Source organism: Chiloscyllium punctatum, chromosome 37 (assembly GCF_047496795.1).
Source record: "Chiloscyllium punctatum isolate Juve2018m chromosome 37, sChiPun1.3, whole genome shotgun sequence".
Taxonomy (NCBI): domain Eukaryota; kingdom Metazoa; phylum Chordata; class Chondrichthyes; order Orectolobiformes; family Hemiscylliidae; genus Chiloscyllium; species Chiloscyllium punctatum.
Genome location: NC_092775.1, coordinates 18,930,896 through 18,953,609, shown reverse-complemented (window position 1 = coordinate 18,953,609; position 22,714 = coordinate 18,930,896). Strand labels below are relative to the sequence as shown.

The following is a 22,714-nucleotide window of genomic DNA, read 5'->3' as shown; positions in this document are numbered from 1 at the left end:
TAAATATTTAATATATTAAGCTATTTTTGTAAGCCAATACTCTTCCTGCAGCCAAACAACCAAAGAAAATAATTTACTTACTTCTACGTTGTTTTGTAGTTCATGGTGTGTTGTTGGCATGGATTAGTTACACTACTGAAGTAGTAGATGGATCTCAGATAAAATGCAACACGTTACAGGAATAATTTTGATTTTTTTCCCAGTAATGCATGCAATTCTTTACCAAGAAGTGTATCAAACTGAGGTTCGGTAGGAAGTATTCAAACTTTAAGTTTGATCTTTTCAATATGATCAAAATTAGTGAAGAAAAGATTTGTCAAAGATAAACTGAAGCTGAATTGTTAGACCATTACTTATTAAGTGCTTTTCACTCAAGATGGTAGAAGTGAAAAAGATCAAAACACAGCAGGCAGTTAATTTCCCAAAAGTTCCTTGCAGTAACTAAACATGAAAGGAATAATCACTGCTGTTCATCTGTATTTGCCCTTCTTCCTTTATTCTTGTGATAATTACACTGTAAAATATTTACACGGCTTAAAAAGAAAGCCTGGGAATTACCATGAGCAATGTTATCATGTAAATGGTTAACAGACTCATATCAAATTCCTCTTTTTAATGGGGGTGTTAACCAATTTAAAATAAACATGTTAGCACCTCCATTAAAAAAGAGAGCAAATTAGCAGAAGAATTGTGTTCATACCATTGCAGTGAATTGCAGACATTATTTTGTACTAGAACTGCAGCTTCATTAATAGACATGTGGGAAATATCTCTTTAAAAGTTGGAACGAGACTGAATTATTGTGTCTTCGGCCTTCACCAATGGGGCATTGTCTATGCATTTATGGGCATTACCTTAACCCTGAAGACCCACTGCTGAGGATTAAAGTGATTTGTAATTTTACTCTAACAGAAAGGCTCTTAGACCAACAACATTCAGGAAACAATAATGGCTGAGTAAAGGTCAAAGGGCAGGGAGGTCAAAGAGGAAAGTAATTAAAAATGGTTTAGTGACATGCATGCACTAAATCTGAGCTAAAACTATGGTTAGCAGAAATACTAATTTACTAATATTGTGAAAGAGCTCCCCGGTGATTAATTCTGCAGCATTCATAATGCACCAAGATGTTTGGGTAAAGTTCATCAGATATCATCTGTTGAAAGCTGAAAATGAGGTAGCAAGCTCCACAATAATTTAGTGGCATAAGATCATACCTTAGTTCTTACAGCACTGTAAGCTACTTTAAAACCAATCCTTACCCTAATACTTAAAGCCCTATTTCATTTCAACCTTTTTAGAAATCTTAGATTTATTAAATTATGGAATATGAGAGTTGTGTCAAGGCCCAGAACATAAATGTGCAGCATAACAGAGTGTGGACTTTATTCCCAATCAACTTATACTCACACAAAACTGCAGAGAAATGCCAAGGATAGTCTGAATGCTTCCTCGAGGTACTTGACACTTATTATTTTTTAAGTGGAGTTACAGAGGTAGACAAGTTTGGCACAGCAAGGATGTACAAACAGCAAATGCGTGAATGACCAACTCATTAGTTTGCAGTAGCGTTGGTTGAAGGCAGAATGGCAAGGTTGATGGAAACGTGAACTATGGAAGAGCCAAGCGTGGCTAAAACTCCATTTGGTCAATTGAGCCTCCCCACACAATCAAGATGCTTTCACATAATGATTTCCAACCCTCTAGATCCTTCAACAAAGACTGGAAAGAGTAAAAAAAATGTTGAAACACCAAGACTAAACAAGGAAGAAAATAAATTTTGTGAAATTTCTTTCCTGCTACCAAAACAAAACCAGTATGGATGACTACACAGACCGTGATTTATATTATTTAATATTACACTTAGCTCTTGTGCATCATGATTTCTATTCCAGCCATCAACTGGTGTTCATTTTACTGCATGGGAGATGATGATGGTATAGTGATAATGGCATTGGACAGATAATCCAGCAGCCGAGGCTCATGGTCTGGGGACTCATGTTCCGAATCCTAGCACAGCACCTGGTGGAATTTAAATTAAATTAATAAAATCTGGAATTCCAAACTAGTCACAGTATTGGTGACCATGTGACTATTATCAATTGTTCACTGGTTCACAAATATCTTTTTGAAAGGGAAATATGTCATCCTTAGCCAGTTTGACCTATATGTGACCTGTAAACCTAATGTGATTAACTCTTAACTGTTCTCTGAAATGACCCTGGCTAGATAACTCATTCAAAGGCAGTTAGGCATGGGCAACAAATACTGTCTTGCCAGTGACACCCACATAAAGGAATTAAGAAGAAAGCACTAGCTAAATGAACTGGAAATGTGTTCTGTTGGCAATGGCACTAGACAAGTGCCCTGCTCTTCTTTAAATAGGACCTAGAATCCTTTTATATCCTTTTGAGCAGGGAAGCAGGGCATCAGTTTAACATCTCACCCCAAGAACAATGCATCATGCCACAGTAGCAACACCTAAGGAATACTGTGGGCCCTGGGCCAGCTGACTCAGACAAATATTACCAGTTCTGAAGCTGACATTGAATACATCATCCAAAGAGAAAAGGCAGAGTTAGTTATGAAATAAGATGGGATCATTTGACTTAGCTTGATCATTTCTTGACTAATTTAGACTTCAACCCATTCCATTTTCTGAGGGAGGCAAATCAATGCATAATCACTTCCAAAGATAAAATCCTGTGATATTCTTTTCCAGTTTCCCCTTCAATATAAGATTGCTAAGAAAGATGATCAACCTAGCATTGCAAACTGTATAACTTGTGACTAACCACTACATTACAAAGACATCTTCTGCATTGTTTGAATGTACTTATCATATGGCCTTCTAGAGCTGAGCACTTTAACATTTACATCTCCTTTAGTCCCCTCTTTATAAAAGGGCTATATCTTTAACAATTTTTGGTGCAAGCCAACACCATAAATCTATATAATACAAGCAGGAAGTGCTGATGAGATGCAACTGAGGAAGAATCATATTGGACTCAAAACATTTTATTCTCCTACGATGCTGCCAGACCTGCTGTGTTTTTTTTCTAGCACCTTCTGTTTTCATTTCAGAGCTCCAGCATCAGGAGAAATTAGACTCAGAATTCTGATGAATCTCCAGCCCCCTACCCAGTTTGTCTGCTGAAAATGCATTGCAAATTAGACAGGTGCTGGTCCCACTAAGACTCCATTCTGTGAGAGAAGGCCAGGAAATTCCAGTCGGGGAGGGAAAAAAAAGGTCTTAAACCATCTCCTCGAGATTAAGGATTAATTTCGGTTGCAGGGGGTGGGGGAATGTGGAGAAGTTTGGGATTGCTGTTCGTTGGCAGACATATTTGATCAGTCCACCCTTTCAAGGCCTCAGTGGAATAATTGGGCCTTTGGGAAGATCTTAGTATATTCCAGACTATTTTCCATTACAACCTTATTTTAACATTTAAACAGAACTCCAGATTTAAAAACAAAAAAAATTAAACAGCATAGCAATATTTAGTATATTAATTTAGTATATGAGTCACACATATCAGCATTCAGTCGAAGAAATAAATATGAAGACCTGTACTTTTAATTATTTTTAAAACATTTTATTCAATTACCAGTCTATTCCTTCACCTGAACTACTCTAGATTAACCTAGATTATCAAACAGCACAAGCACTGGTTGAACATCTTGATGAGACTGATATTGGAGCCTAGGCCATTTCACCATGCCAGTGTGATGATGTTGGACACAGACAGGCAGCAACTGAGCAGCAGAGGCATCACCACCTTAACTCATGGTCTGGGTCACATTCTTAGTGGAAAGTGAAGTGCTTCTGACCAGGTATGGAACATGAACGTGTGTCAGTTCCTTCAACCAAGCTCTTCACTTGGCCCAGTTACAAATCATTCAGTGAGGAGAGAGCGCAGACGAGAAGGGCAAAGACATAGCTGGGTGTTGCTCATGCGGGACACAGTGGCAGATGACAAGGATTTTACAACCTCAATTAGTGTCCTGTTTGGAAACCTTGGCCTTTGAGGTTCTGTAAAAGAGGGTAACTGATCTTTAAAAGGATCATTTAGTTTTAAGCACTGATTCTCTGGTTCCACTTAGGGCTGAGGACAAAGGAACTTTACCTTGTTATGTGGTCCTTTGTGGACCCCCTCAACGTCTCCTAGAGTAGCGTCATGCCACTTTGATTTTCTGAGGTAATGCTGGATAGGCACTACTGATGCACTCTTACAGGCACCAGTGCCTCACTGTATTAAAAATCCCCATCCATGGGATATAGGATGGGAGATAGGCCTATGTGGACTTGAAGTGCTGAATATTACACATTCCTGCTGAGCACATTTTTGATGGGTGGGCATGTAAAATAGGGAGGGTTGCTAGGCAACCAGCTTACCACCCACTCCAAGCTCACCCCATAAATTGGAGGACTGGCAGGCTCCAATGTCAGTAGCTTGCCCACCATTTGGAAACAAATGATTAACCAGCTCAATTGACCAAGTCATCAAACAGGTTGAGTGGGAGGGGACAGCCAATTTCTTTACAGACGTTTTAAAAAATGTGGTAATGTTATGGAAGGGGGGAGCTGGATTTGTAGTCTCTCCTGAAGGGCCTTTTGGCCATTGGGTGCTCCCTTCCTGAACGTAGTGCTTTCTCTTCCTTCCTACCTGCCTGCCATCCAAAACGGACCTGAATCTTATTGGCCAGCAGCTGTTGAAGGTGGTGTGGCTTCATCACCAGCGAGGGGCGTAAGTCCCATTCTACACTAGCTGCTGCCAACCACAGCATGTTATTGCTGCCCGGTGCACATTTCTTCCGGTTGTGGGTTTCTGACTGAATTTTCTTGGGAGTGTAAACAGTCTGGGTTTGCCTACATTCCCCCATCCCATCAAGATAGCCAGCCCAAGGCCTGATCTACTATACATGATACATTCACGTTGCATGGTTGGTTAGATTGGTTGGCTAGATGGCTGGTTTGCAATGCAAAGTAATGCAAACAGTGTGAGCTCAATTCCTGAGGGTTACCATGAAGGACTCTCCTTCTCAACCTCTCCCTCCACCTGAGATACGGCAATTCTCAGGTTAAGCTCTCTCAGGAGAGAGTTGTCTCTCTCTAATGGTCTGGCAAGACTATAGGCACTTTACCTTTATATGTAGCAAGAGAGAAACAAAACGTTAAGTAATTATTAAGCCAAATTATCCTGGAGGAGACTGAGTCACATGTCGTAATTTTCACTTCAAGGGACGAGAACCAAATCATAGATGTTAACCAGGTTTAACATGATTTTCAGTAAATTGCCAGAACAAAATTAGTTAACAAAATAAACATATACACAAAATAACAAAACTTCAGGATTATTTGGCATAAAGAAACTTGCATTTATATCGCACCTTTCATGATCACCAGACTATTTCATAGCCAATGCTGGAAATTTGCAGCCAATTAAGTGCTTTCAAAATTTCGCCAACTTGTAAGGCAGTAGACACCACAATCACATTGTAAACTCCCACAAATATCAACATGATCTTGACTAGATCATTGGTTTTTGCAATCTTGATTTAGTGACACTCATTTACTAGGGCAGGGAAAACTTCCCTTCTCCTTCAAAATAGTGCCACAGAATCTTTTCCATCTAGCTGAGAAGGCAGACAATTTAACACCTCCTTTGAGAGGGAGCATCTCTCCCTCAGTACTGCTGGAGCAGTATGAGCCTTACTCATGCTGAAATCCTTGAATGGGTCACGAACCGGAAACTCTGACTCAGAAGCAAGAGTGCTATCAAGTGAACCACAACATGTTCATATAGATACCACAAGGAAGGAGATGTTGGAAATTGAGTCACTTGCGCAGTGGTAAGAAAACTTAATCTGCAACCAAACAATGCATTACCTCATATGGGAATGTCTAATACTGAAGTCAAGCACAAAACTAACAAGATGCACAGTCATACTGTCATCTACCTTGATGAATACCAAATACACCTTTGGTTATTTTGTTCATGTAGCTGTAACTCAAGTTGTTTTGTTGGTTGATCCAGTTCCTGGAATTGATGACAAAATTAAATTACTGGAACTGCTTGAAATCTGAAATGAAAATAAAAATGCTGTAAATACTGAGCAAGTCAAACAACATTTGTGGAGAGATTTAACATTTCAGGTCGATGACTTTTCATCACAAGTGGAAGGTAGGAGAGATTTATCATTATTAAAGAAAGCATGAAGTCAAATATAAGGTGAAAGCTCTATTTGATGGGAGGGAGAGCAGCTGTGATTCAACTGTATGGCGGCACGGTGGCTCAGTGGTTAGCACTGCTCCCTCACAGCACCAAGGTCCCACATTTGATTCCAGCCTCGGGTGACTGTCTGTGTGGAGTTTGCACATTCTCCCTGTGTCTGCGTGGGTTTCCTCTGGGCACTCCGGTTTCCCCCCATAATCCAAAGATGTGCGGGTCAGGTGAATTGGCCATGCTAAATTGCCAATAGTGTTCAGTGCATTAGTCAGTGGGAAATGGGTTTGCATCGGTTACTCTTCGGAAGGTCAGTGTGGAGTGGTTGGGCCGAAGGACTTGTTTCCACACTGTAGGGAATCTAATCTAATGTACTTGGATAAATCCAATCTATCCTTCCAGCACTACTTGGGACAACTCAAAGCTAGAGGAAGACACTTAGAGCTGACTTCCTCATTCAATCTGTATTCAATTTGCAACCATGCTTCTCAACGTTTGTGTGAACTATTTTACTTCACAGTGGGAAGTCTAGACTCACCCCAGTAATGATGTCTTATAAATGATGCTTGACCAGTATTTGACCAGCTCAGGAGACAAAGGCCAATTGATTTTTTTTTGTCTTCTTTTTCGATTTTGTATTTTAGATTGTCCCTCTTAAGATCTCACAAATCACATTTCACGTTTAATCGGATTAAAATGCAATCAATCAATCTGCTTCCAGATCTTTGTCAACTCTGGTAATATTCCCCTTTTTTTAGGTTGTGAGAGTGTCTAATGGTCTAATAGAAAAAATACGGTATGTGGAATATAACATTTTCTGAAAGATGAGGTCACCCCACATCTGTGTTTAATTGACATGGAAGTTTTACTTTCATTTTTGTATAGGGCTGTGGTCTCATATTAAATTACTATCAGTTGTTGATTCAGGATTAAGTAGATTTAACTAATTTTTACTGGACTTTGGAATTTATGAGATTTTGCTCTGCATTTGTTGTGTGGGGGAAGCAGGCAAGAAACATTTTTATTCCAAGATTTTAGAAAAAGGAGTACTTGTGCTTAATTAACAAAGCAGCAAAATAGCATTTCTAAGCTGTAATCCATTCTGCAGTGCACTCTGTGCCCTGGTGAGCCATTTCAGTATCACAATAAACCCTGGGCCATTGGCAAACATACTCAGTACCTCAGTCACAGGTCATTGTAGTTGCAGGATGCTTTGAATATTGAAGTGAGGGCCTGACAGAAGGGAAGCCTTCTCAGAACTGCAACTAGTGTCTGCTGATTGAATGTCCTTTTACTGCAGTCCACATGTTTATAATGATAACAAATTCCTGAGCCACTTGTGGAAAATGATATGAACGCTGTTTTAAGTTACTAGACTGGATTTTTGCTGTAAGGTTTGCACTTGCCCAAAGACAATTTTTCCATGCCATTTCTGCCATGCAATTGAATTTCTATGCCATTTGCAAAGCAAGTTACTGTCAGCAGGATAAGAAGGGCTTATGCCTGAAATGTCGATTCTCCTGTTCCTTTGATGCTGCCTGACCTGCTGCGCTTTTCCAGCAACACATTTTTAAACAGGATAACATGGCAGCCAAGTGACAGAGCTAGCTCGATCAGCTCAATTTATGAATTGATGAAACAGTGTGGTATATACTTAACTGATCAAATTGAAAAATTATGAATAAACAGTCTGAAGTCTGAACCAGGAGTGCTCTAGAATATGGAATTTAATGTCAAATTGCAGATAAAATTCCCACATAGAGTGTGGTCACTATGAAGGTCTTGCCTTCATAAGCCATCTCTCACCTGAAGTGTGGTAGCAGTCAGTTAAATTTGTCACTAGCATCTCTGTCTTTTGAAAGAGCCTCTGCCTATGAGACTTTAACTTTGCCACTTTGCTTCACTTCAGATATGTGAATTGAGATAGAGAGAGAAACATTGGATTAAGATTTTAAAAATTAGAAGATAACACTTTTAAAAAACATTTAAAGCATTTTTAAAGACCAATTAGTCTTTATAGATTCTTAGAATTAGAGTGTCATTGACAAGGCTACTATTTCAGGGTGGCACAGTGGCTTAGTGGTTAGCACTGTTGCCTCACAGCACCGTGATCCCAAGTTCACGTCCAGCCTTGGCTGACTTTCTGTGTGGAGTTTGCATGTTCTCCCCATGTCTGTGTGGGTTTCCTCCAGGTACTCTGGTTTCATCCCACAGTCCAGAGATGTGTAGGTTGGATGGATTGGCCATGCTAAATTGCCCATAGTGTCCAGGGACATAAAGGCTAAGTGAGTTAGCTGTGGGAAATGCAAGGATGGGGTGGGTCTGGGTGGCATGCTCTTCGAAGGTTGGTGCAGACTTGATGGGCTGAATGGCCTGCTTCCACACTGTAGGCATTCTATGACTCTTGAGTAGGTGGGATGCACTGTATTCCTTAACCATTTGCAGTCCATTTGTTGTAGCTGTACATACTATGCTGTTAGGGAAGAAGATTTATCCTCCAATGTTTATCCCAACAACCCTGAAAGGATACCGGTATAGGACTGAATTTTCCCATTCTTTTGGAACTGGTTTTACAAGTGAGATCCATGGTGCACAGTCCGCCACAGTCCATGGAGGCTTTTCTTCCGCTCTCTAGTTTATTAATTACACAACTGGCCTCAACGCCACCCATCTCCCAGGATCATGCAGCAGAAGAAGTGGAATCACTTGCCACTGCTGACCCTCAACAATGTTCATGACGGCTCTACAGCACTTCATACGTTGGAAGCCAAGAATTGCCTTTCATGCTGTGATAACATTGTTATCCCACAAAAGCAAAGTTAACTCCTCGGTTTGCCCGTAGTCACTTGGAGGTGCTGATGGTGGATCCAATGCAAAGGAGTGGCAGTGCTTTTTCTGACTGACTGGAAAATGTGGCCATGCCACCAGTCTCAGCCTGCCTGGACCATGATAGTGACCCAGGTCAGCGCTGTGTTCTGGGTGAAACCTGATGCACAGCAGTGTACAGGGAAGGTTAATGATCTTCTGAGCCTCCCAAGGGTAAGTGCCACCATCTCTCTTATAGTCACAAGGCCACCACACCTGAACTGTGCCACTGCACACTTGTCTCACCAGTGTATATGAACTACAACTCTCTTCATGGTGTGCATCATGTCCACTCAACAGCTCTTGCCCATCTCATCCTCACAAACTACTAATCCTTCTGCCCTCTGTGCTTCCCACTCACTCATTGGTGACACCTGATAACATTTCTTGTTCTTGCATCACCACTAACTGTTCTTTTATCCACTGTCAGCATATAAATCCCTCCCTTTGTCTCATTGCCAGAAAAGTGATGCCTCAACACCAATCCAACTGATGCACCTATAATCCCCAAATGGTTTTACCTGACCTGCAGGATTGACTGTTAGCAAACCCATGAATTGTATGATCCTCTTGACCGACCGTGACAATACCCTCTGACTGATTGTATTTGGACTTGACCGCAGTTGGAACTGGTCCCTTTTCACTTTTGGAAATGGACATTTTGTTGCAGCACACATAGTGTGTTTGCTTCTTAAGTTGTAAGCTCGTGCTTTAGATGTGACTTTGATATAGCCGTACAGCATGATGTCCAAGCCCTAGGCTGATTAATGTTCTGAGCCTGTCTCTGACTCTGTGCTGTGAAGCAATGTTTGCCACTGAAGCAAGGAGCCTCCAAGTAAGTGCAAAATAAATTAGCACTAAGAAATGAAGCAAAGAGCCATCCTGTCTAGATGCATGAGATGTCTGTGTGTTCCCGTGGGCAAAGTGACCTGGAAGATGTGTGCAAGTCATAAGTGCCCATTAACTCCAAAGGGTAGATCCAGTGTGTGAGATGGTCTGATAGCAGGCACGATAGTGTGGTAAAGTTGGTGGTTTGACAATTTCCACTTGCTTGAATGAAGATGGAAGAGGACAATATCCATGAAGCATTCAGAGAAACAATAGTAAATGTGGGGGTTTCTGAAGGCCCAGTGCAGCAAGCGATGAACTAATACCAGGAAATCATTTTGACTGCCATATCGGCATTGGCAATGTCTAGTTTCTCAGGGAAGGAGAGAAAAATTGGGAGTTACATAGAAATGAGGTTACATTAACTTATAATCAGATGTAAATGCATGGAAATAAGGTTCATTAGCAAGATTCAGAAATCATTGTTTCAGCTCTAAGGGGAAATCAACATTGAGAAAAACAATGTCAAGAACTGATTTTTCCATTTCACCGTATTTTCTGAATACCCTCACCATTGCCCATGCTGCTCAAGGGCGTGTAATATTTCAGCCACAATTCTAAGTCAGGATGACGTAACTTGAAGGGAATATTTCAGCTGGAACTGTCTGCTGCCGTTTTCCTTCTTTGTGACAGAGGTCGTGAGTTTGGGAGATGTTGTTGAAAGAGCCTTGGTGAGTTGCTGGATTTTATGTATTGATAGCACATGCTGCTTCCATTGTGGTCTGGTGATAGAAGAAGTTAATGGTAGTGCATCAAGTGGGCCACTTTTGTCTTCGATGTTATTGAATTACTTGAGCCTGAAGGAATCCAGCTGCAAACTTGTTAAAAATAATTTTCAGGACCTGAAAGGTTGTTTGGCAGTATTTAAGATATAACAAGTCATTAAAAGATACTTAGATAGGGACTGACATTACTTAATTTTTTTGGAGTATTTAATACATATCTGTGATACTAGTACAGGAACATCTTGCCATTAAGTGCATTTTAATAGGAACCAGATGCCATTGTGCTGGTTTTACACAGCTGACAGAGGAATGCCCTGTCTTGTACAGCAACTGCTGGATTTTCACATTTAACTCCTCGTGCATTTGCTGTCTGATTGGTGTGTAAATACCAATGAGTGCAATTAGCCTCCCTGTTTATTTCACATAAAGATCTGATTCATTCCCTGTAAATTTGAATGATTCTATTAGCTCTCCCTTAATCTTTTCCACTTTGAGAAAAGCAGTCCTGGCACCTCCATTCTCTTGACATAATTGATGCCCTGGCATCAGCCAGCCAATTTCCTTTGTGTCTATATCAAATCCATGATATCTAATCAAGTGCTGTTCCTAAAATCAAGCACAATTCTCCAGCTGACTGAAAGCCAGTGTCTTTAGGCTGACTTCATTCTTATCACTCTCAAGTTCTAAAGCCACACAGGTGTGACAAGAAACAAAAAAACTTTTAAACATACATTTGGTGTCCCTGAAACCATTATTATTACATTCAGTTCTATGCAATTTGCAGAAAACACACAAAATATTTATGATTGTCATTATTCATTTTGGTTCACAGTTAGGGTAGTGATGATAATTTTCACTATCACTACTCCTCTGAAACTGACAGCCACTTCTGGGATCTGCACATGTGCAGTTGGCCATGGAAGTAACAAAGTTGCTATAAGTGATCAATGTTTTTGGGGAAGACATACTGTTGAATATTCCTATGCCACTCCTGGACTGGAATTAGCTTGAAATCACTGCATGACAAAAACCTTCACACTTTGTCTCATGGTGCCATTGTAAAATCCTTTGAAACGTATATGTATCTTGGATCGATTTGATTTTAACAAATGTGCTGCGTTTATAATTGCAGAATTTCAACTTCTGCACTATGGGAAGAAATTGCAGACTTTTAAAAAGTTTATTTTAGCTTTGAGCGTATCACTCATTTGTTTTCATCTCTGTGAAATCTAAAAATGAGGGTAAATTTTGAGCAATTTTTACTTCCTGGATTGCTGTTTGTGAGAATACTTTACTGTAATTGGTTGCTAATGCTGTTTTTTAATATCACTGCACCTACATGCCTATGATCCTTTTGACTTGGCACCAGGAATTGACAATGGGAAGGGGGAGATCATAGATCTTTGTGGTCTGCTTCCTTGAAGGTCAGTGGCAAACACAGTTACTTTGCTGATGACTGCAAAATCCAAGCCATTGAAGTTTAACAAAGGATTTATATGCTAATGTTATACTTCAACTATTCATTCAAAATGGCAGCATTTTCCAAATATCCTGCAAACTATTTCATACATTGGAAATTGACTGAGTCACTACAAAATCAGATATTTCAATAGCTAAAGTTTGGGGGTAAAGCCGAAATAATATGAACAACACTAATCCCTATTACAAGGTGCATAACAGAAAGAAACTGCTCCCTTTATTCACCTTATGAGTATTAAATGTTTCTGAAATCTAATATGTAATACTCTAAAATTACTTTGGGCAGACTGCCCTGTAACTTCGTAATTTATGTACACTGAACTGATGTTGTTAGATAATAGCATTTTGTAACCTATTTCTGATCTAAATCAATTCTGAAATGAAACTTTAATGAAAACCACACATTGTAATCTTTACTTCGACTTAGCTTATTTCATAAAACTAAGCACCTGCGTATGCCCTATATGTTGAACTGAGTGCACTGAGACTGAGGTTGGATATGGGAGGGGTCAAAAATTAATCCCACCAGCCAAAGTGCCTTTTTTCCTGGTTACGTCCTTCCTCTAGGCATTTCTTTTGCCAAGGTCTCATCAAGGCCAGCAAAGGGGTGTAGTGGGGAGGGGAGGTGTGGGTGGGAGAGAGCAAGACACAAACATAAAAGCAAAACCAGGCTCATTGGGAACGTAACTGAGGTCAATTGAAAGAGGCTGACTGGAAAATTTCATGCAGTCTGCCCATTCCTGTACGTGTGGCACCCAGTTTAATGCTTAGAAATGATGCCCAGCAGCAGCCAGGGGGGAAAGTGCTCCAAGCAATTTGAAAGGATTCCACCTCCCGCCTCGCAGAGTACAGCAGTAATCAGGACCATTTGAGGCCCTGGCTGCTGACTCTCATTGTAATTAAAATATTGGCAAGTCGGAAAGAGGTGCCTCTGTGTTTAAGTGCCCTCCCTTTCAACTACCTTGCATCATGGCCTCCTGCTCCTCTCAACTTGAAGGGCACTCTTGGTCCATCCACACCACTAAATGGATGTAGAACCTGTTGCCACTCAAGAGAGCACTCCATGACAATCCCATTCCTTGACAGTTTGCCCAATGGAGGGCAGAATCATGATGTTGAAAAAGTCGGTTTCTTGCTCCCAAGGGACAATTGTGTTTCCTCCATGTAGACAATGTATTTCTCTTCAATCATATGTCAAATTCTTATGGCATGAAAACCACTGGTTAGAATGAATGCCCCACTTTGACACTGAAAGAATGTGAACTTGGATGAGGGAAAGGGAATACCACAAATTGTTGCCTTTAGTACATCCATTTGTCTAATTGGAGGAAACTTTGAGGAATTGAAATTTGGCATTCTTGTGTCTGTCCTGACAAATGGAAGGCAACAAGTTTTGACTGCATTTTTCTTTTCAGCAGTAATCATGTTCTGTTCTACCAAGTAACTATTTAAAATAGAACATCTTTTAACACCATGCTAGAAAATTGAAACTGACTTATCAGGGCCTTAAATTAACCTTTCATTAATATTTGGCCAATATTGTACCTTACATTTTATGGACGTTTTGCCAGTTTCTGAACTTTATTCCCCAATCAAACAGATACAATTAAATAGGACAAACCATTCTGATATTTGCTTGCATTTTGTGTGTACACTTCTATTTGGCACAATTTTTCATTGAATAGAGTTCAATAGAAAGCTGAAAATTATACTTTAGATCCCATTTACAGAGTTGTGATGGTTAGAGTCCTTCTTACAGATTTCTGATAAAATCTCAGCCAGCTTCAATGCAGGGAGAACAGGAAAGGGGAACTCTGATGTTTGTGAAAGCATTTTTGCTCCTCTTGCCTTCATATTTTGTTGAGCAAGAAGACAGAAATGTAACTATGGAACTCAAGCACAGGATCCAAGATTGACATTCCAGTACATTTCTGAGGAAGTGCTACACTGTCAGAAGTGGCAAACTTTGAATAATATGTTAAATCAAGTTCCAAATAGCTGGTCAGTTGATGTGACGCATTCCATACACTATTGTGAAGAAGAGCAGGAAACCCATAGTGTAATTGATTTTATCCCTTGATGAACTTCACTTAACAGATTAGGTGGTCATTGCCACATTGCTATTAGTGAGAGCTTGTTGAACGTTTATTGGCTATTGCTTTACCCACATTAGAGAAGTAACTACACTTCAAAGTAAGATGTTTTGACATGTCCAGTGGTCATGAAAACTGAAATATGAATGCATGTTTTTTTTAATATGTTAGCCTTTGAGTTGCTAAATTAGGCAGGAGACTCCTGAGTTGAATATTGAAGGGGCGTACCCATTTTTCAGAAGGTTATGTCAGGCACTTGGACATCTGGGAGGAAGCAATGGCATAATTGTTGAACTAGTGATCTAGAGGTGATACTATAATTTTCCTAGTAATCCATTGATCCAGGTAAAGTTCCAGGGAACAGGGTTCAAATCCCACCACAGCAGATAGTAGAATTTGAATTCAAAGGACACATCTGGAATTAAAAATGCAGCAGTGATCAGGAAGCCATGGTTCACTAATGTCCTGTCTTTAGGAAAGGAAATCTGCTCTGCTTACCTGGCCTGGCCTACATATGACTCCAGAGCTTCAGCAATATGGTTGACACTTAACTACCCTCTGAAATGACTGAGCAAGCTACGACACTGTCTCATTAAAGAAAGGAAACCAGACAGACCAACTGCTTCAAACTTGGCACCCAAAATAATCATGGCAAAATAAGCCCCGTCAGCCCTGCAAAGTCTTCTTAACTAAACATCAGGGCAGTGTTGTCAACAGTGGGAGAATTAGACAAGAAACAGTGTCGCATAGTCACACTCATAGGATCACAGCAGTGTGTACCATCTACAAGATGCACTGTAGAAATTCAGCACGCCTGCTCAACCATCACCTTCCATTTTGATGACCACTACCATGTAGAAGGACAATGTCAACAAATGTATAGGAACATGGTCACCTGCATGTTACCCCCTGAAACACTCACCTTCCTGTGTTGAAAATATATTGCTGTTCCTGGGTTAATATCCAGGAACTTCCTCTCAAACAGCATTATGGGTGTACCTACAAAAAAATGGACTGCAAGGATCAGAAATCCACTCACTTCTACCTTTTCTAAGACAAACATAATAAATGCTAGCCCAGTCAATGAAGCCTATATCCCATGAAGGAAGAAATTAAACACCCTCAAGCGAATTGGACATGGAACATTGGGGGAGACTGTGTCCAGAAATCAATTTCTAATCTTCAGCCAGACACTAGAAATGACATGGAGCAATTTCTCCCCCATTATTTGTTCAGATAGCAATTGGATTAGAATAGAACTCATTTACAGCCATTTAAAGAAGTCAGTCAGACATCTTTTTTGTACTAATTGTTTGCTGGAGTAATATAAAACTATTCCTGCTATCCTTCCTGACATCACGTTGTCTGATACAAAGGCACCATAATTAACCGTACTTTCACAAAGTCAGCACGTTATTATTTTCCTTTCTTTACCCCTCCTCACTTAGCTTTGCCTGGTCTTTCCCATTCCTTGATAATGATTGTAGCTTGACCAATACCTGTAACCTGTAAGTATTTCTCCTATGAGAGAAAGTTTTCTGATTGCCAATATATAGCAGTTCACTCTTAAATTTCTACGTTATGATTACCACTTCTTTCCCCCAGGAACCAACCACCAACCTATGTTTGATTCGGTGTGAAAAATGTATTGTTCCTTCCTGGCTACTTGTAATACAGCAGCATGTGGCAACACCAACACCACACCCTGGCTGGCTTTCGTTTTAATAGACACACACAGCCTTGATTTGCCAGAGTGAATTGCTAATCAAAATCATGTGGGATCTTGAAGCATCTGATTACACAACATAAATGGCCAATAAATGTGCGAGTCAAACACTTGTTATGGAATGCATACCATGATCCTCAGACCAGGCAGGGGCTAGTACAATTTTAGCACAAAAAAAATTGAAATGAAGGAGAAACAATTTGAAACAGCTGTAGCCTCTCTCCCAGTCATTCCAAGTGATCTGTTGTGAATCTAAGAAACAACCACACATGTACATACTACCTCCTGCATGTCAATTTTGTGATTGCAAATGAAAGCAGAAGCAAACTTGAAGTGAAATGAGCAAAACAGCAGCCACTACCATCCAGGTCTTGGTGAAAAGCAATGCAAATCAGTCTTTGTTTCTCAAATGCTTTTCAATTTTGACTGATTTGCATTTATTTTTCAGAATTAGATTAGCTACAGTGTGGAAACAGGCTGTTTGGCCCAACACGTCCACACCAACCCTCCAAAGAGTAACCCACCCAGACCCATTTTCCTCTGACTAATGCACCTAACATCATGGACAATTTAGCATGACCAATTCACCTGACCGGCACATCTTTGTGACTGTGGAAGGAAACCAGAGCACCCAGAGGAAACCCACACAGACACAAGGAGAATGTGCAAACTCCATATAGACAATTACCTGAGTCTAGAATCGAACCTGGGACCCTGGTGCTGAGAGGTAGCTGTGCTAACCACTGAGTCACTGTGTTGCCCTGAATGCTGGCAGAAACCTTGAGTGTAGCTGGTTCTGGTTTCTTCGTGGAAACGCTTCATGCAATTCCCCACGCTGGATTAGTGCCGTTCTTTGAGTTTTCTCTTAATGGAGATTTTATCTTTTCACTTGGCCTAATAATATATACCTGTCCAGTTGATTCGGTTGCTTGCTTCAAGTTTGATGTTAAAAATCACACAACACCAGGTTATACTCCAACAGGTTTAATTGGAAGCACTAGCATTCAGAGCGGTGCTCCTTCATCAGGTGGTTGATGAAGGAGCAGCGCTCAGAAAGCCAGTGCTTCCAATTAAACCTGTTGGAGTATAACCTGGTGTTGTGTGATTTTAACTTTGTACACCCAAGTCCAACACCGGCATCTCCAATTCAAGTTTGATGGTATCATTTGAAGAAGGAGAAATCCCCTTGATGTTCTGAGCAAAATTGTCCATATTAGTTATATTGGCCAAGTACAGACTTAAATAAACCCGCTTCTTGCCTTATTCCTGACCTACATAACATAATATTGAGCAATGAAACAGATGAGGAGAAGTGAATTGACTTGCCTCTTTTCAACCTCCTTGCTTGAGTGCAACAAAGATTTATGTTCTCTTTAGCACAAAGCTAGACATCTCTCTATTAAAAATGTAGTTAGCCAGTATCTGAATCACCAGTGAGGAGGAAATTACAAAATTTTCTTGAGAGAAAGTAAGAGCAATTTTATTATTTGCTGACTTTGAAATAAATAACAAAAGAACAATGTCAAGCACGCATTCACACAGGTTCAACATTTTTAAAAAAGGGATATAGTGTCCAGTTCAAAACAAAGATGAAAGGAATATACAGTTTCCAATTCTTTGGTTGCCGTGACGTGTATGGTTTTAACCTAAGACCACGGTTTTTAAAATTAATGCCCTTTACCAGCTTCAATAGTGAATGTTTCGGTTGTCCTTTGAATTCTTGGTATTTGGATGTTTCCTTTTAATCAACACTGTCATCAGACTTTTTTTTAAATTGAGAAACTGAGGAAAGACTTTTTCTAGCTGGTTCCAATTACAAATCTATCTCCTCTGCTCATCCAAAAGCAACTCCCTGAAGTACAACTTGTTTGTATATTCCAATGTATGAACTCCTTGCTTCTAAAACCTTTCATCTACAATATGTGAAATGTAATAAATAGGTGTAAATCAAGATAGGAGATGTGTTTCTTCAAGATAACCAGTTTCTATGTCTGTTGATAATAATGTTAATTTCAATACTGAAAATTTTGTTTATTCTATTTCAATTTCACGAAGTTAGGCTAACCTGGTCAACTTATTGCATAGCCATTTTTAGTCTGTATGTTTATTTTTTTAAAACCATTTTAGTCTGTGAACGTCCAAGTATAAAAATCAGATGATGGAATTTAAAAGTCTGTGCTCCATTTTTATTACTATGATGACAGAATGTGATACATCAGATTTATTTCAAAAATTGAATAAATATTGCCAGCTGTATGTAAATTTAAATGTATCAGATTATATAATGAAATATAATTTTGTAAAATTATACATAAATATATCATATTGTTCAGCGTAACGATAGATACTTTTCTCTGTTTGAATTATCTCCATAATTAGAGAAAGTGATACATTGAAATAGGCATTTTTTAAACAAGCATTTTTACTTTGTCCAAGACAGTTCATACAAAACTGCAAAATTCCAGTAACAAATTGTGTTCTACGTGGCAAGTTTGGAAACTTTCAGGAATTGACTCATATACCAAATCATTGGCTTTATCTATAATCTCACCAAGTCATTATTTAATGACTATTGCAATGTAACTTCGCAGTTTATCCATTGGCACCCTAATACAAATGTAAGAACCACACACTGAATTTACTGTTTCTCTGACAAAGAGTAGAATGATGCTTATTCTGTTATATATACACATACACTTCCTTACTTGCTAGTCTTCCAACCACATGGGGTGAAAGGTAACTTCCGGGGATCACGCACAAGATAGGATGAGCACAACTTCTGCATTGGTGAAAATGAGAACTGCAGATGCTGGAGATCAGAGTCAAGATTAGTGTGGTGCTGGAAAAGCACAGCAGGTCAGGCAACATCTGAAGAGCGTGAAAAATCGACGTTTCGGGCAGGAGCCCTTTATCAGGAATGAGCCTCATTCCTGATTAAGGGCTCCTGGCTGAAATGTCAATTTTCCTGCTCTTCAGATGCTGCCTGACCTGCTGTGCTTTTCCAGCACCACTCTAATGTTGATAACTTCTGCGTTACACACTATTCACGGGTAAGCTTTTAAAAATAAATTGGATGTTTAATGTAACAAATACCACTAGCCCAGACTCCAACACAACAGAAACATTGATTAGCTTTAATACTCCCCACCCAAAGTGAACCTGACACCACTCAAGTGTTTTTCAGTGAAGTCCATCTAGAACTAACCCTGCTTTCGGGCAAATACCGACCCAATTCTTCAGTCTTGCTTCACTTTTGGGCAGAACTCAATCCAGTCCAATTCCACCTTCAGGCAGAATCCAATTCAATCCCCTTATCATATGAACCACAGCCAGCTTAATTCAGTTTCCTGGAAGAACCTAACCAAATCCAAACCCCATTCAGACAGAAGACATCATTTTCAGATGGAACCTGAGCCAATCTACCACCACTCTGTTTCAGACATAACCCTATTCAAAGCCATCTGTGGACATTACTGCACCTGAACTGATCTCATTTTCCAGTATAACCCCAATCAATGCAACCACATTCACAGACAATAACCAAAACAGACCCTCTGCCAAACAGAAATTGTTTCAGACCAGCTACAAAATTAGCAATATCCCCATCTTACTGACTGGTGCTTCACCATTGAAAGTTGTGGATTCTTGAATTCTATATTTCAATTGGACTTTTGGAGATAACCCAAAGGAAAAGGCATTTAATTAACAGGAGGAATGAAAATCAACACAGTCTCAATAGTCATGACATAAAAGCAAACTGCACTCTTAAATAGGCATAAAAGGTTCCCTGGAACTTTAGAGGAAAGATGGAGAGTTCTTAGTGTGTTCTTGACAACATATATCCTGAAACAATAGTTACTAAGAGAAAAGCATTACCTGATACATACCTCATTGCTATTCATGGAATCTTGAGTGTGTACAAACTGGTTGCCACATTTCCATACATTATAGCAGTGATGGCACTTCAGAGGTTCTTCTTTGGATATGAAACACGGTAGGATGTCCCAAGACTGATAATACCATAAAAATGCAAGTTATTTCCAACAGGAAAGAGTAGGTACCTACACATGATGTCAAATAGACTGAGAAGGCTACAGAAGCAATCAAATAGAATGAATAGGAAAAATATGAGGGAGGAAAAATTAAAGAACAGCACAAAGAAATATAAAGCTAGATAGAAAATGGAAGACAGGAACTTCAGGACTCCTTTTCACATTACATTTTGAATATAATCCTCTGCCTTCTGACTCGGATTTAATATTTTCTGGGAAATTTACAGCAAAATGACTGAAAATAAGTTTTTTGTTATTTTTTTCACAAACTAAATTACTTTACAGTCACTTTCACTACGAATCACCCAGTAACTTCATTGTAATGAGATTAAAATCCAATTGTTGAACTCTTGCTGATGTGACAGATGACTAAAAAATTCATAATGTGGGGCCAGCAAAGGATATCGGAGGGTGAAATTCATTAGTAGGAACAACAATGACATTTCCACAAGGCGCTCCGTGAATAATCATTATTAAATTGGTTGAGTCCAAAGCTGTTCCTGCTGTGACTGAGTTATGGCCCCATACCAAAAAAAATGATTTGAAATGTGCAAGTACGGTAACAACTTCTCTGACTTGAAGAGGCCAAACACTTCCCATATTTAATTCAATGATATTTTCTGTGTGTGTGTTTGAGTTCCTTTTTATCAAAATGCTTGCAATGTGTTTTTAAAAGATGGTGGGGAGAATCTACATTTCTGTACAACTCTGCAGAAAATCAAATTTAATTTGTTGAGCTTTATCCCAGGGTACAAGATACTTCAGTAATGTGCAGCTGTCTCGGGCAGGTTAGGTGGTGCATTATCTGAGCCATTCTGTAATGAGAAAAATAAATGAACAATTGCCGTTGGACGTACGTTCTCAATAGCTTCTTCAGTGATTTTTCAGAACCTGGATTAAACAGAAAGGCTTCAATCTAATTTGTACAACTTTAGATCAATCCAAAACTATAAAAATGTACTTTTAAAACTGTTAAGAGTATTTTATTTCCGATGAACTCTAAATCTTAGCTTTTTGTACTTCTGTCAGCTTTTCATTCTTAACTTAAGTACTGATTATAACGGAGGGGGGTAAGCATGCAATGCCATTTGCAATCGGTGGCCGTGATCCAGCTGCCAGAGACTGTCCCTGTGAATCTCAAATTGTCCCTCCTCCACCACGTTAGATTTGCACACCTTTTGTTTAATTCAGCTGAGTGTTTCTTCATACTGTACAGAATTGAAAGGCTTGCCAAGCCTGGAGTTTACACAAGGTGCTCACTGCCTCTTATCAGTTTCCTTTAGAAATCGAAGCGTGTGTGAAGGGAAGGGGAGCGGACTGTAATAGTCATGCCGTTTTGTAGAATCAGCCTCCAGTCAACACTCAGATACTCACATTTTATAAAGACGTGTTTCATTTGAGCCGCAGGTGGGTGGTCAGTTAGTCTTCAGCCAGCAGCCCCTGGAATTAGGCCACTGACTGGGGGGAGTGTCTATAGATAAACTTTCACAGCAGAAGTCACATCTGATCCACATTAATCAATAAAGTATGAACATGCATTCACAATGGGACAGACTGTGAGCATGCTGAGATGGAAAGGGTTGCGAAGTTCTTATTGCAACTGAGGCGATGGGGGAGGGTGAAATCGCTGCTAAATGCTGAACCTCACTGGGGACTTAATGCTTGACTTCTCTCCTGTGAGTATATTGCTAGGAGCTACCTTTTCTGCCGGAATATCCTCATGCTTACCTTGACTAAGCTGTTTTGCATGATGAGTCGAAGAGTTTCAGGGAGGTCCACTTCCCAGCTGTTGCTTGCGATAATGAATGACCCTCAGTCATTCTGCTGCTTTCTGCGATTGGGGGAGGAGCAGATATCCAGGAGGCAGAAGAAAAGACCAAAGTAATACTAACCTATGCACAATAACGCTCAAAGAAAGCATTTGCTTCCAATCTGGCTGGTAGAAATCTGCCTTTCACATTTGGCTCCTAGCTTCATAAAATGAAATGTGCAACAGATGGACCTGTATTAATGGGAAATTTGTTTCGCTTTTATCAGATTTGAGTTTAATTGATTACTGCGTTTTGATGCTATTAGAAAACAGGTGAGTGAAACTCATGGCAATGAGTAGGGATTTAATCAGAGCTAAATATTTGAAAAAGCGTTAAGAATTGCAAAAAAAATTATATTTCCAGTATAAAGTCAATTAGGAGAAAAAAGATCTCTTGTCGTGACGGGTACCAAATAATAGGTCATTTTGCTGTTTTGTTGGACAGAGGGTGATTAGTAGAATGATTATGTTGGTGATGGGCTGTTCACCCTATTAAACAAACTATGTTTATTCAGACAAGTAAGCGCTGTTAATCGCAGCAGCCCTGTAGTTCCTATTTATTCGTCGGGTTACACGTTACGATTCTGTAAAGTTTTTGTTAACCTGCAAGGTAAGTTACTCACTGCCACTGGTGCAGTTTGCACCTTGTGTGCAGTTCATGTTTATTGAGCAGCCTAATGCTTTCTTCCTGTACCCATTCAGACCCTATTTACTCAATCACTCACTATTCCTGAATGGGATTTCTGCTTAATCAGGTTAGCAAAGGTGCATTTGCCACATGAATTTGAGTCCTCCTTGGCACGATAAGATCACAATATATGGTCAGGATTACCAGCTGCCTTTGTTTAGTGA

The 22,714-nt window shown here is 39.7% G+C and overlaps 1 protein-coding gene across 5 annotated transcripts in view; it reads left to right on the top strand.

Moving 5' to 3' along the window:
• The window catches only part of LOC140462906 (protein phosphatase EYA1-like), a 251,083-nt gene that overhangs the window by 44,035 nt on the left and 184,334 nt on the right, over positions 1 to 22,714 (top strand). The window contains exon 1 of one of the 5 annotated variants that reach the window (XM_072556371.1): positions 21,708 to 21,728. The exons of 3 other annotated variants lie outside the window; for them this stretch is intronic. Coding sequence is in view for 1 of the 2 variants with exons in the window: in XM_072556367.1 (XP_072412468.1) it covers positions 22,038 to 22,135 (98 nt within the window). In the remaining variant the exon portion in view is untranslated. Of the gene's footprint in view, positions 1 to 21,707; positions 21,729 to 21,985; positions 22,136 to 22,714 lie in introns of those variants that run through there. One more of the 5 variants, XM_072556367.1, reaches the window with a different exon arrangement.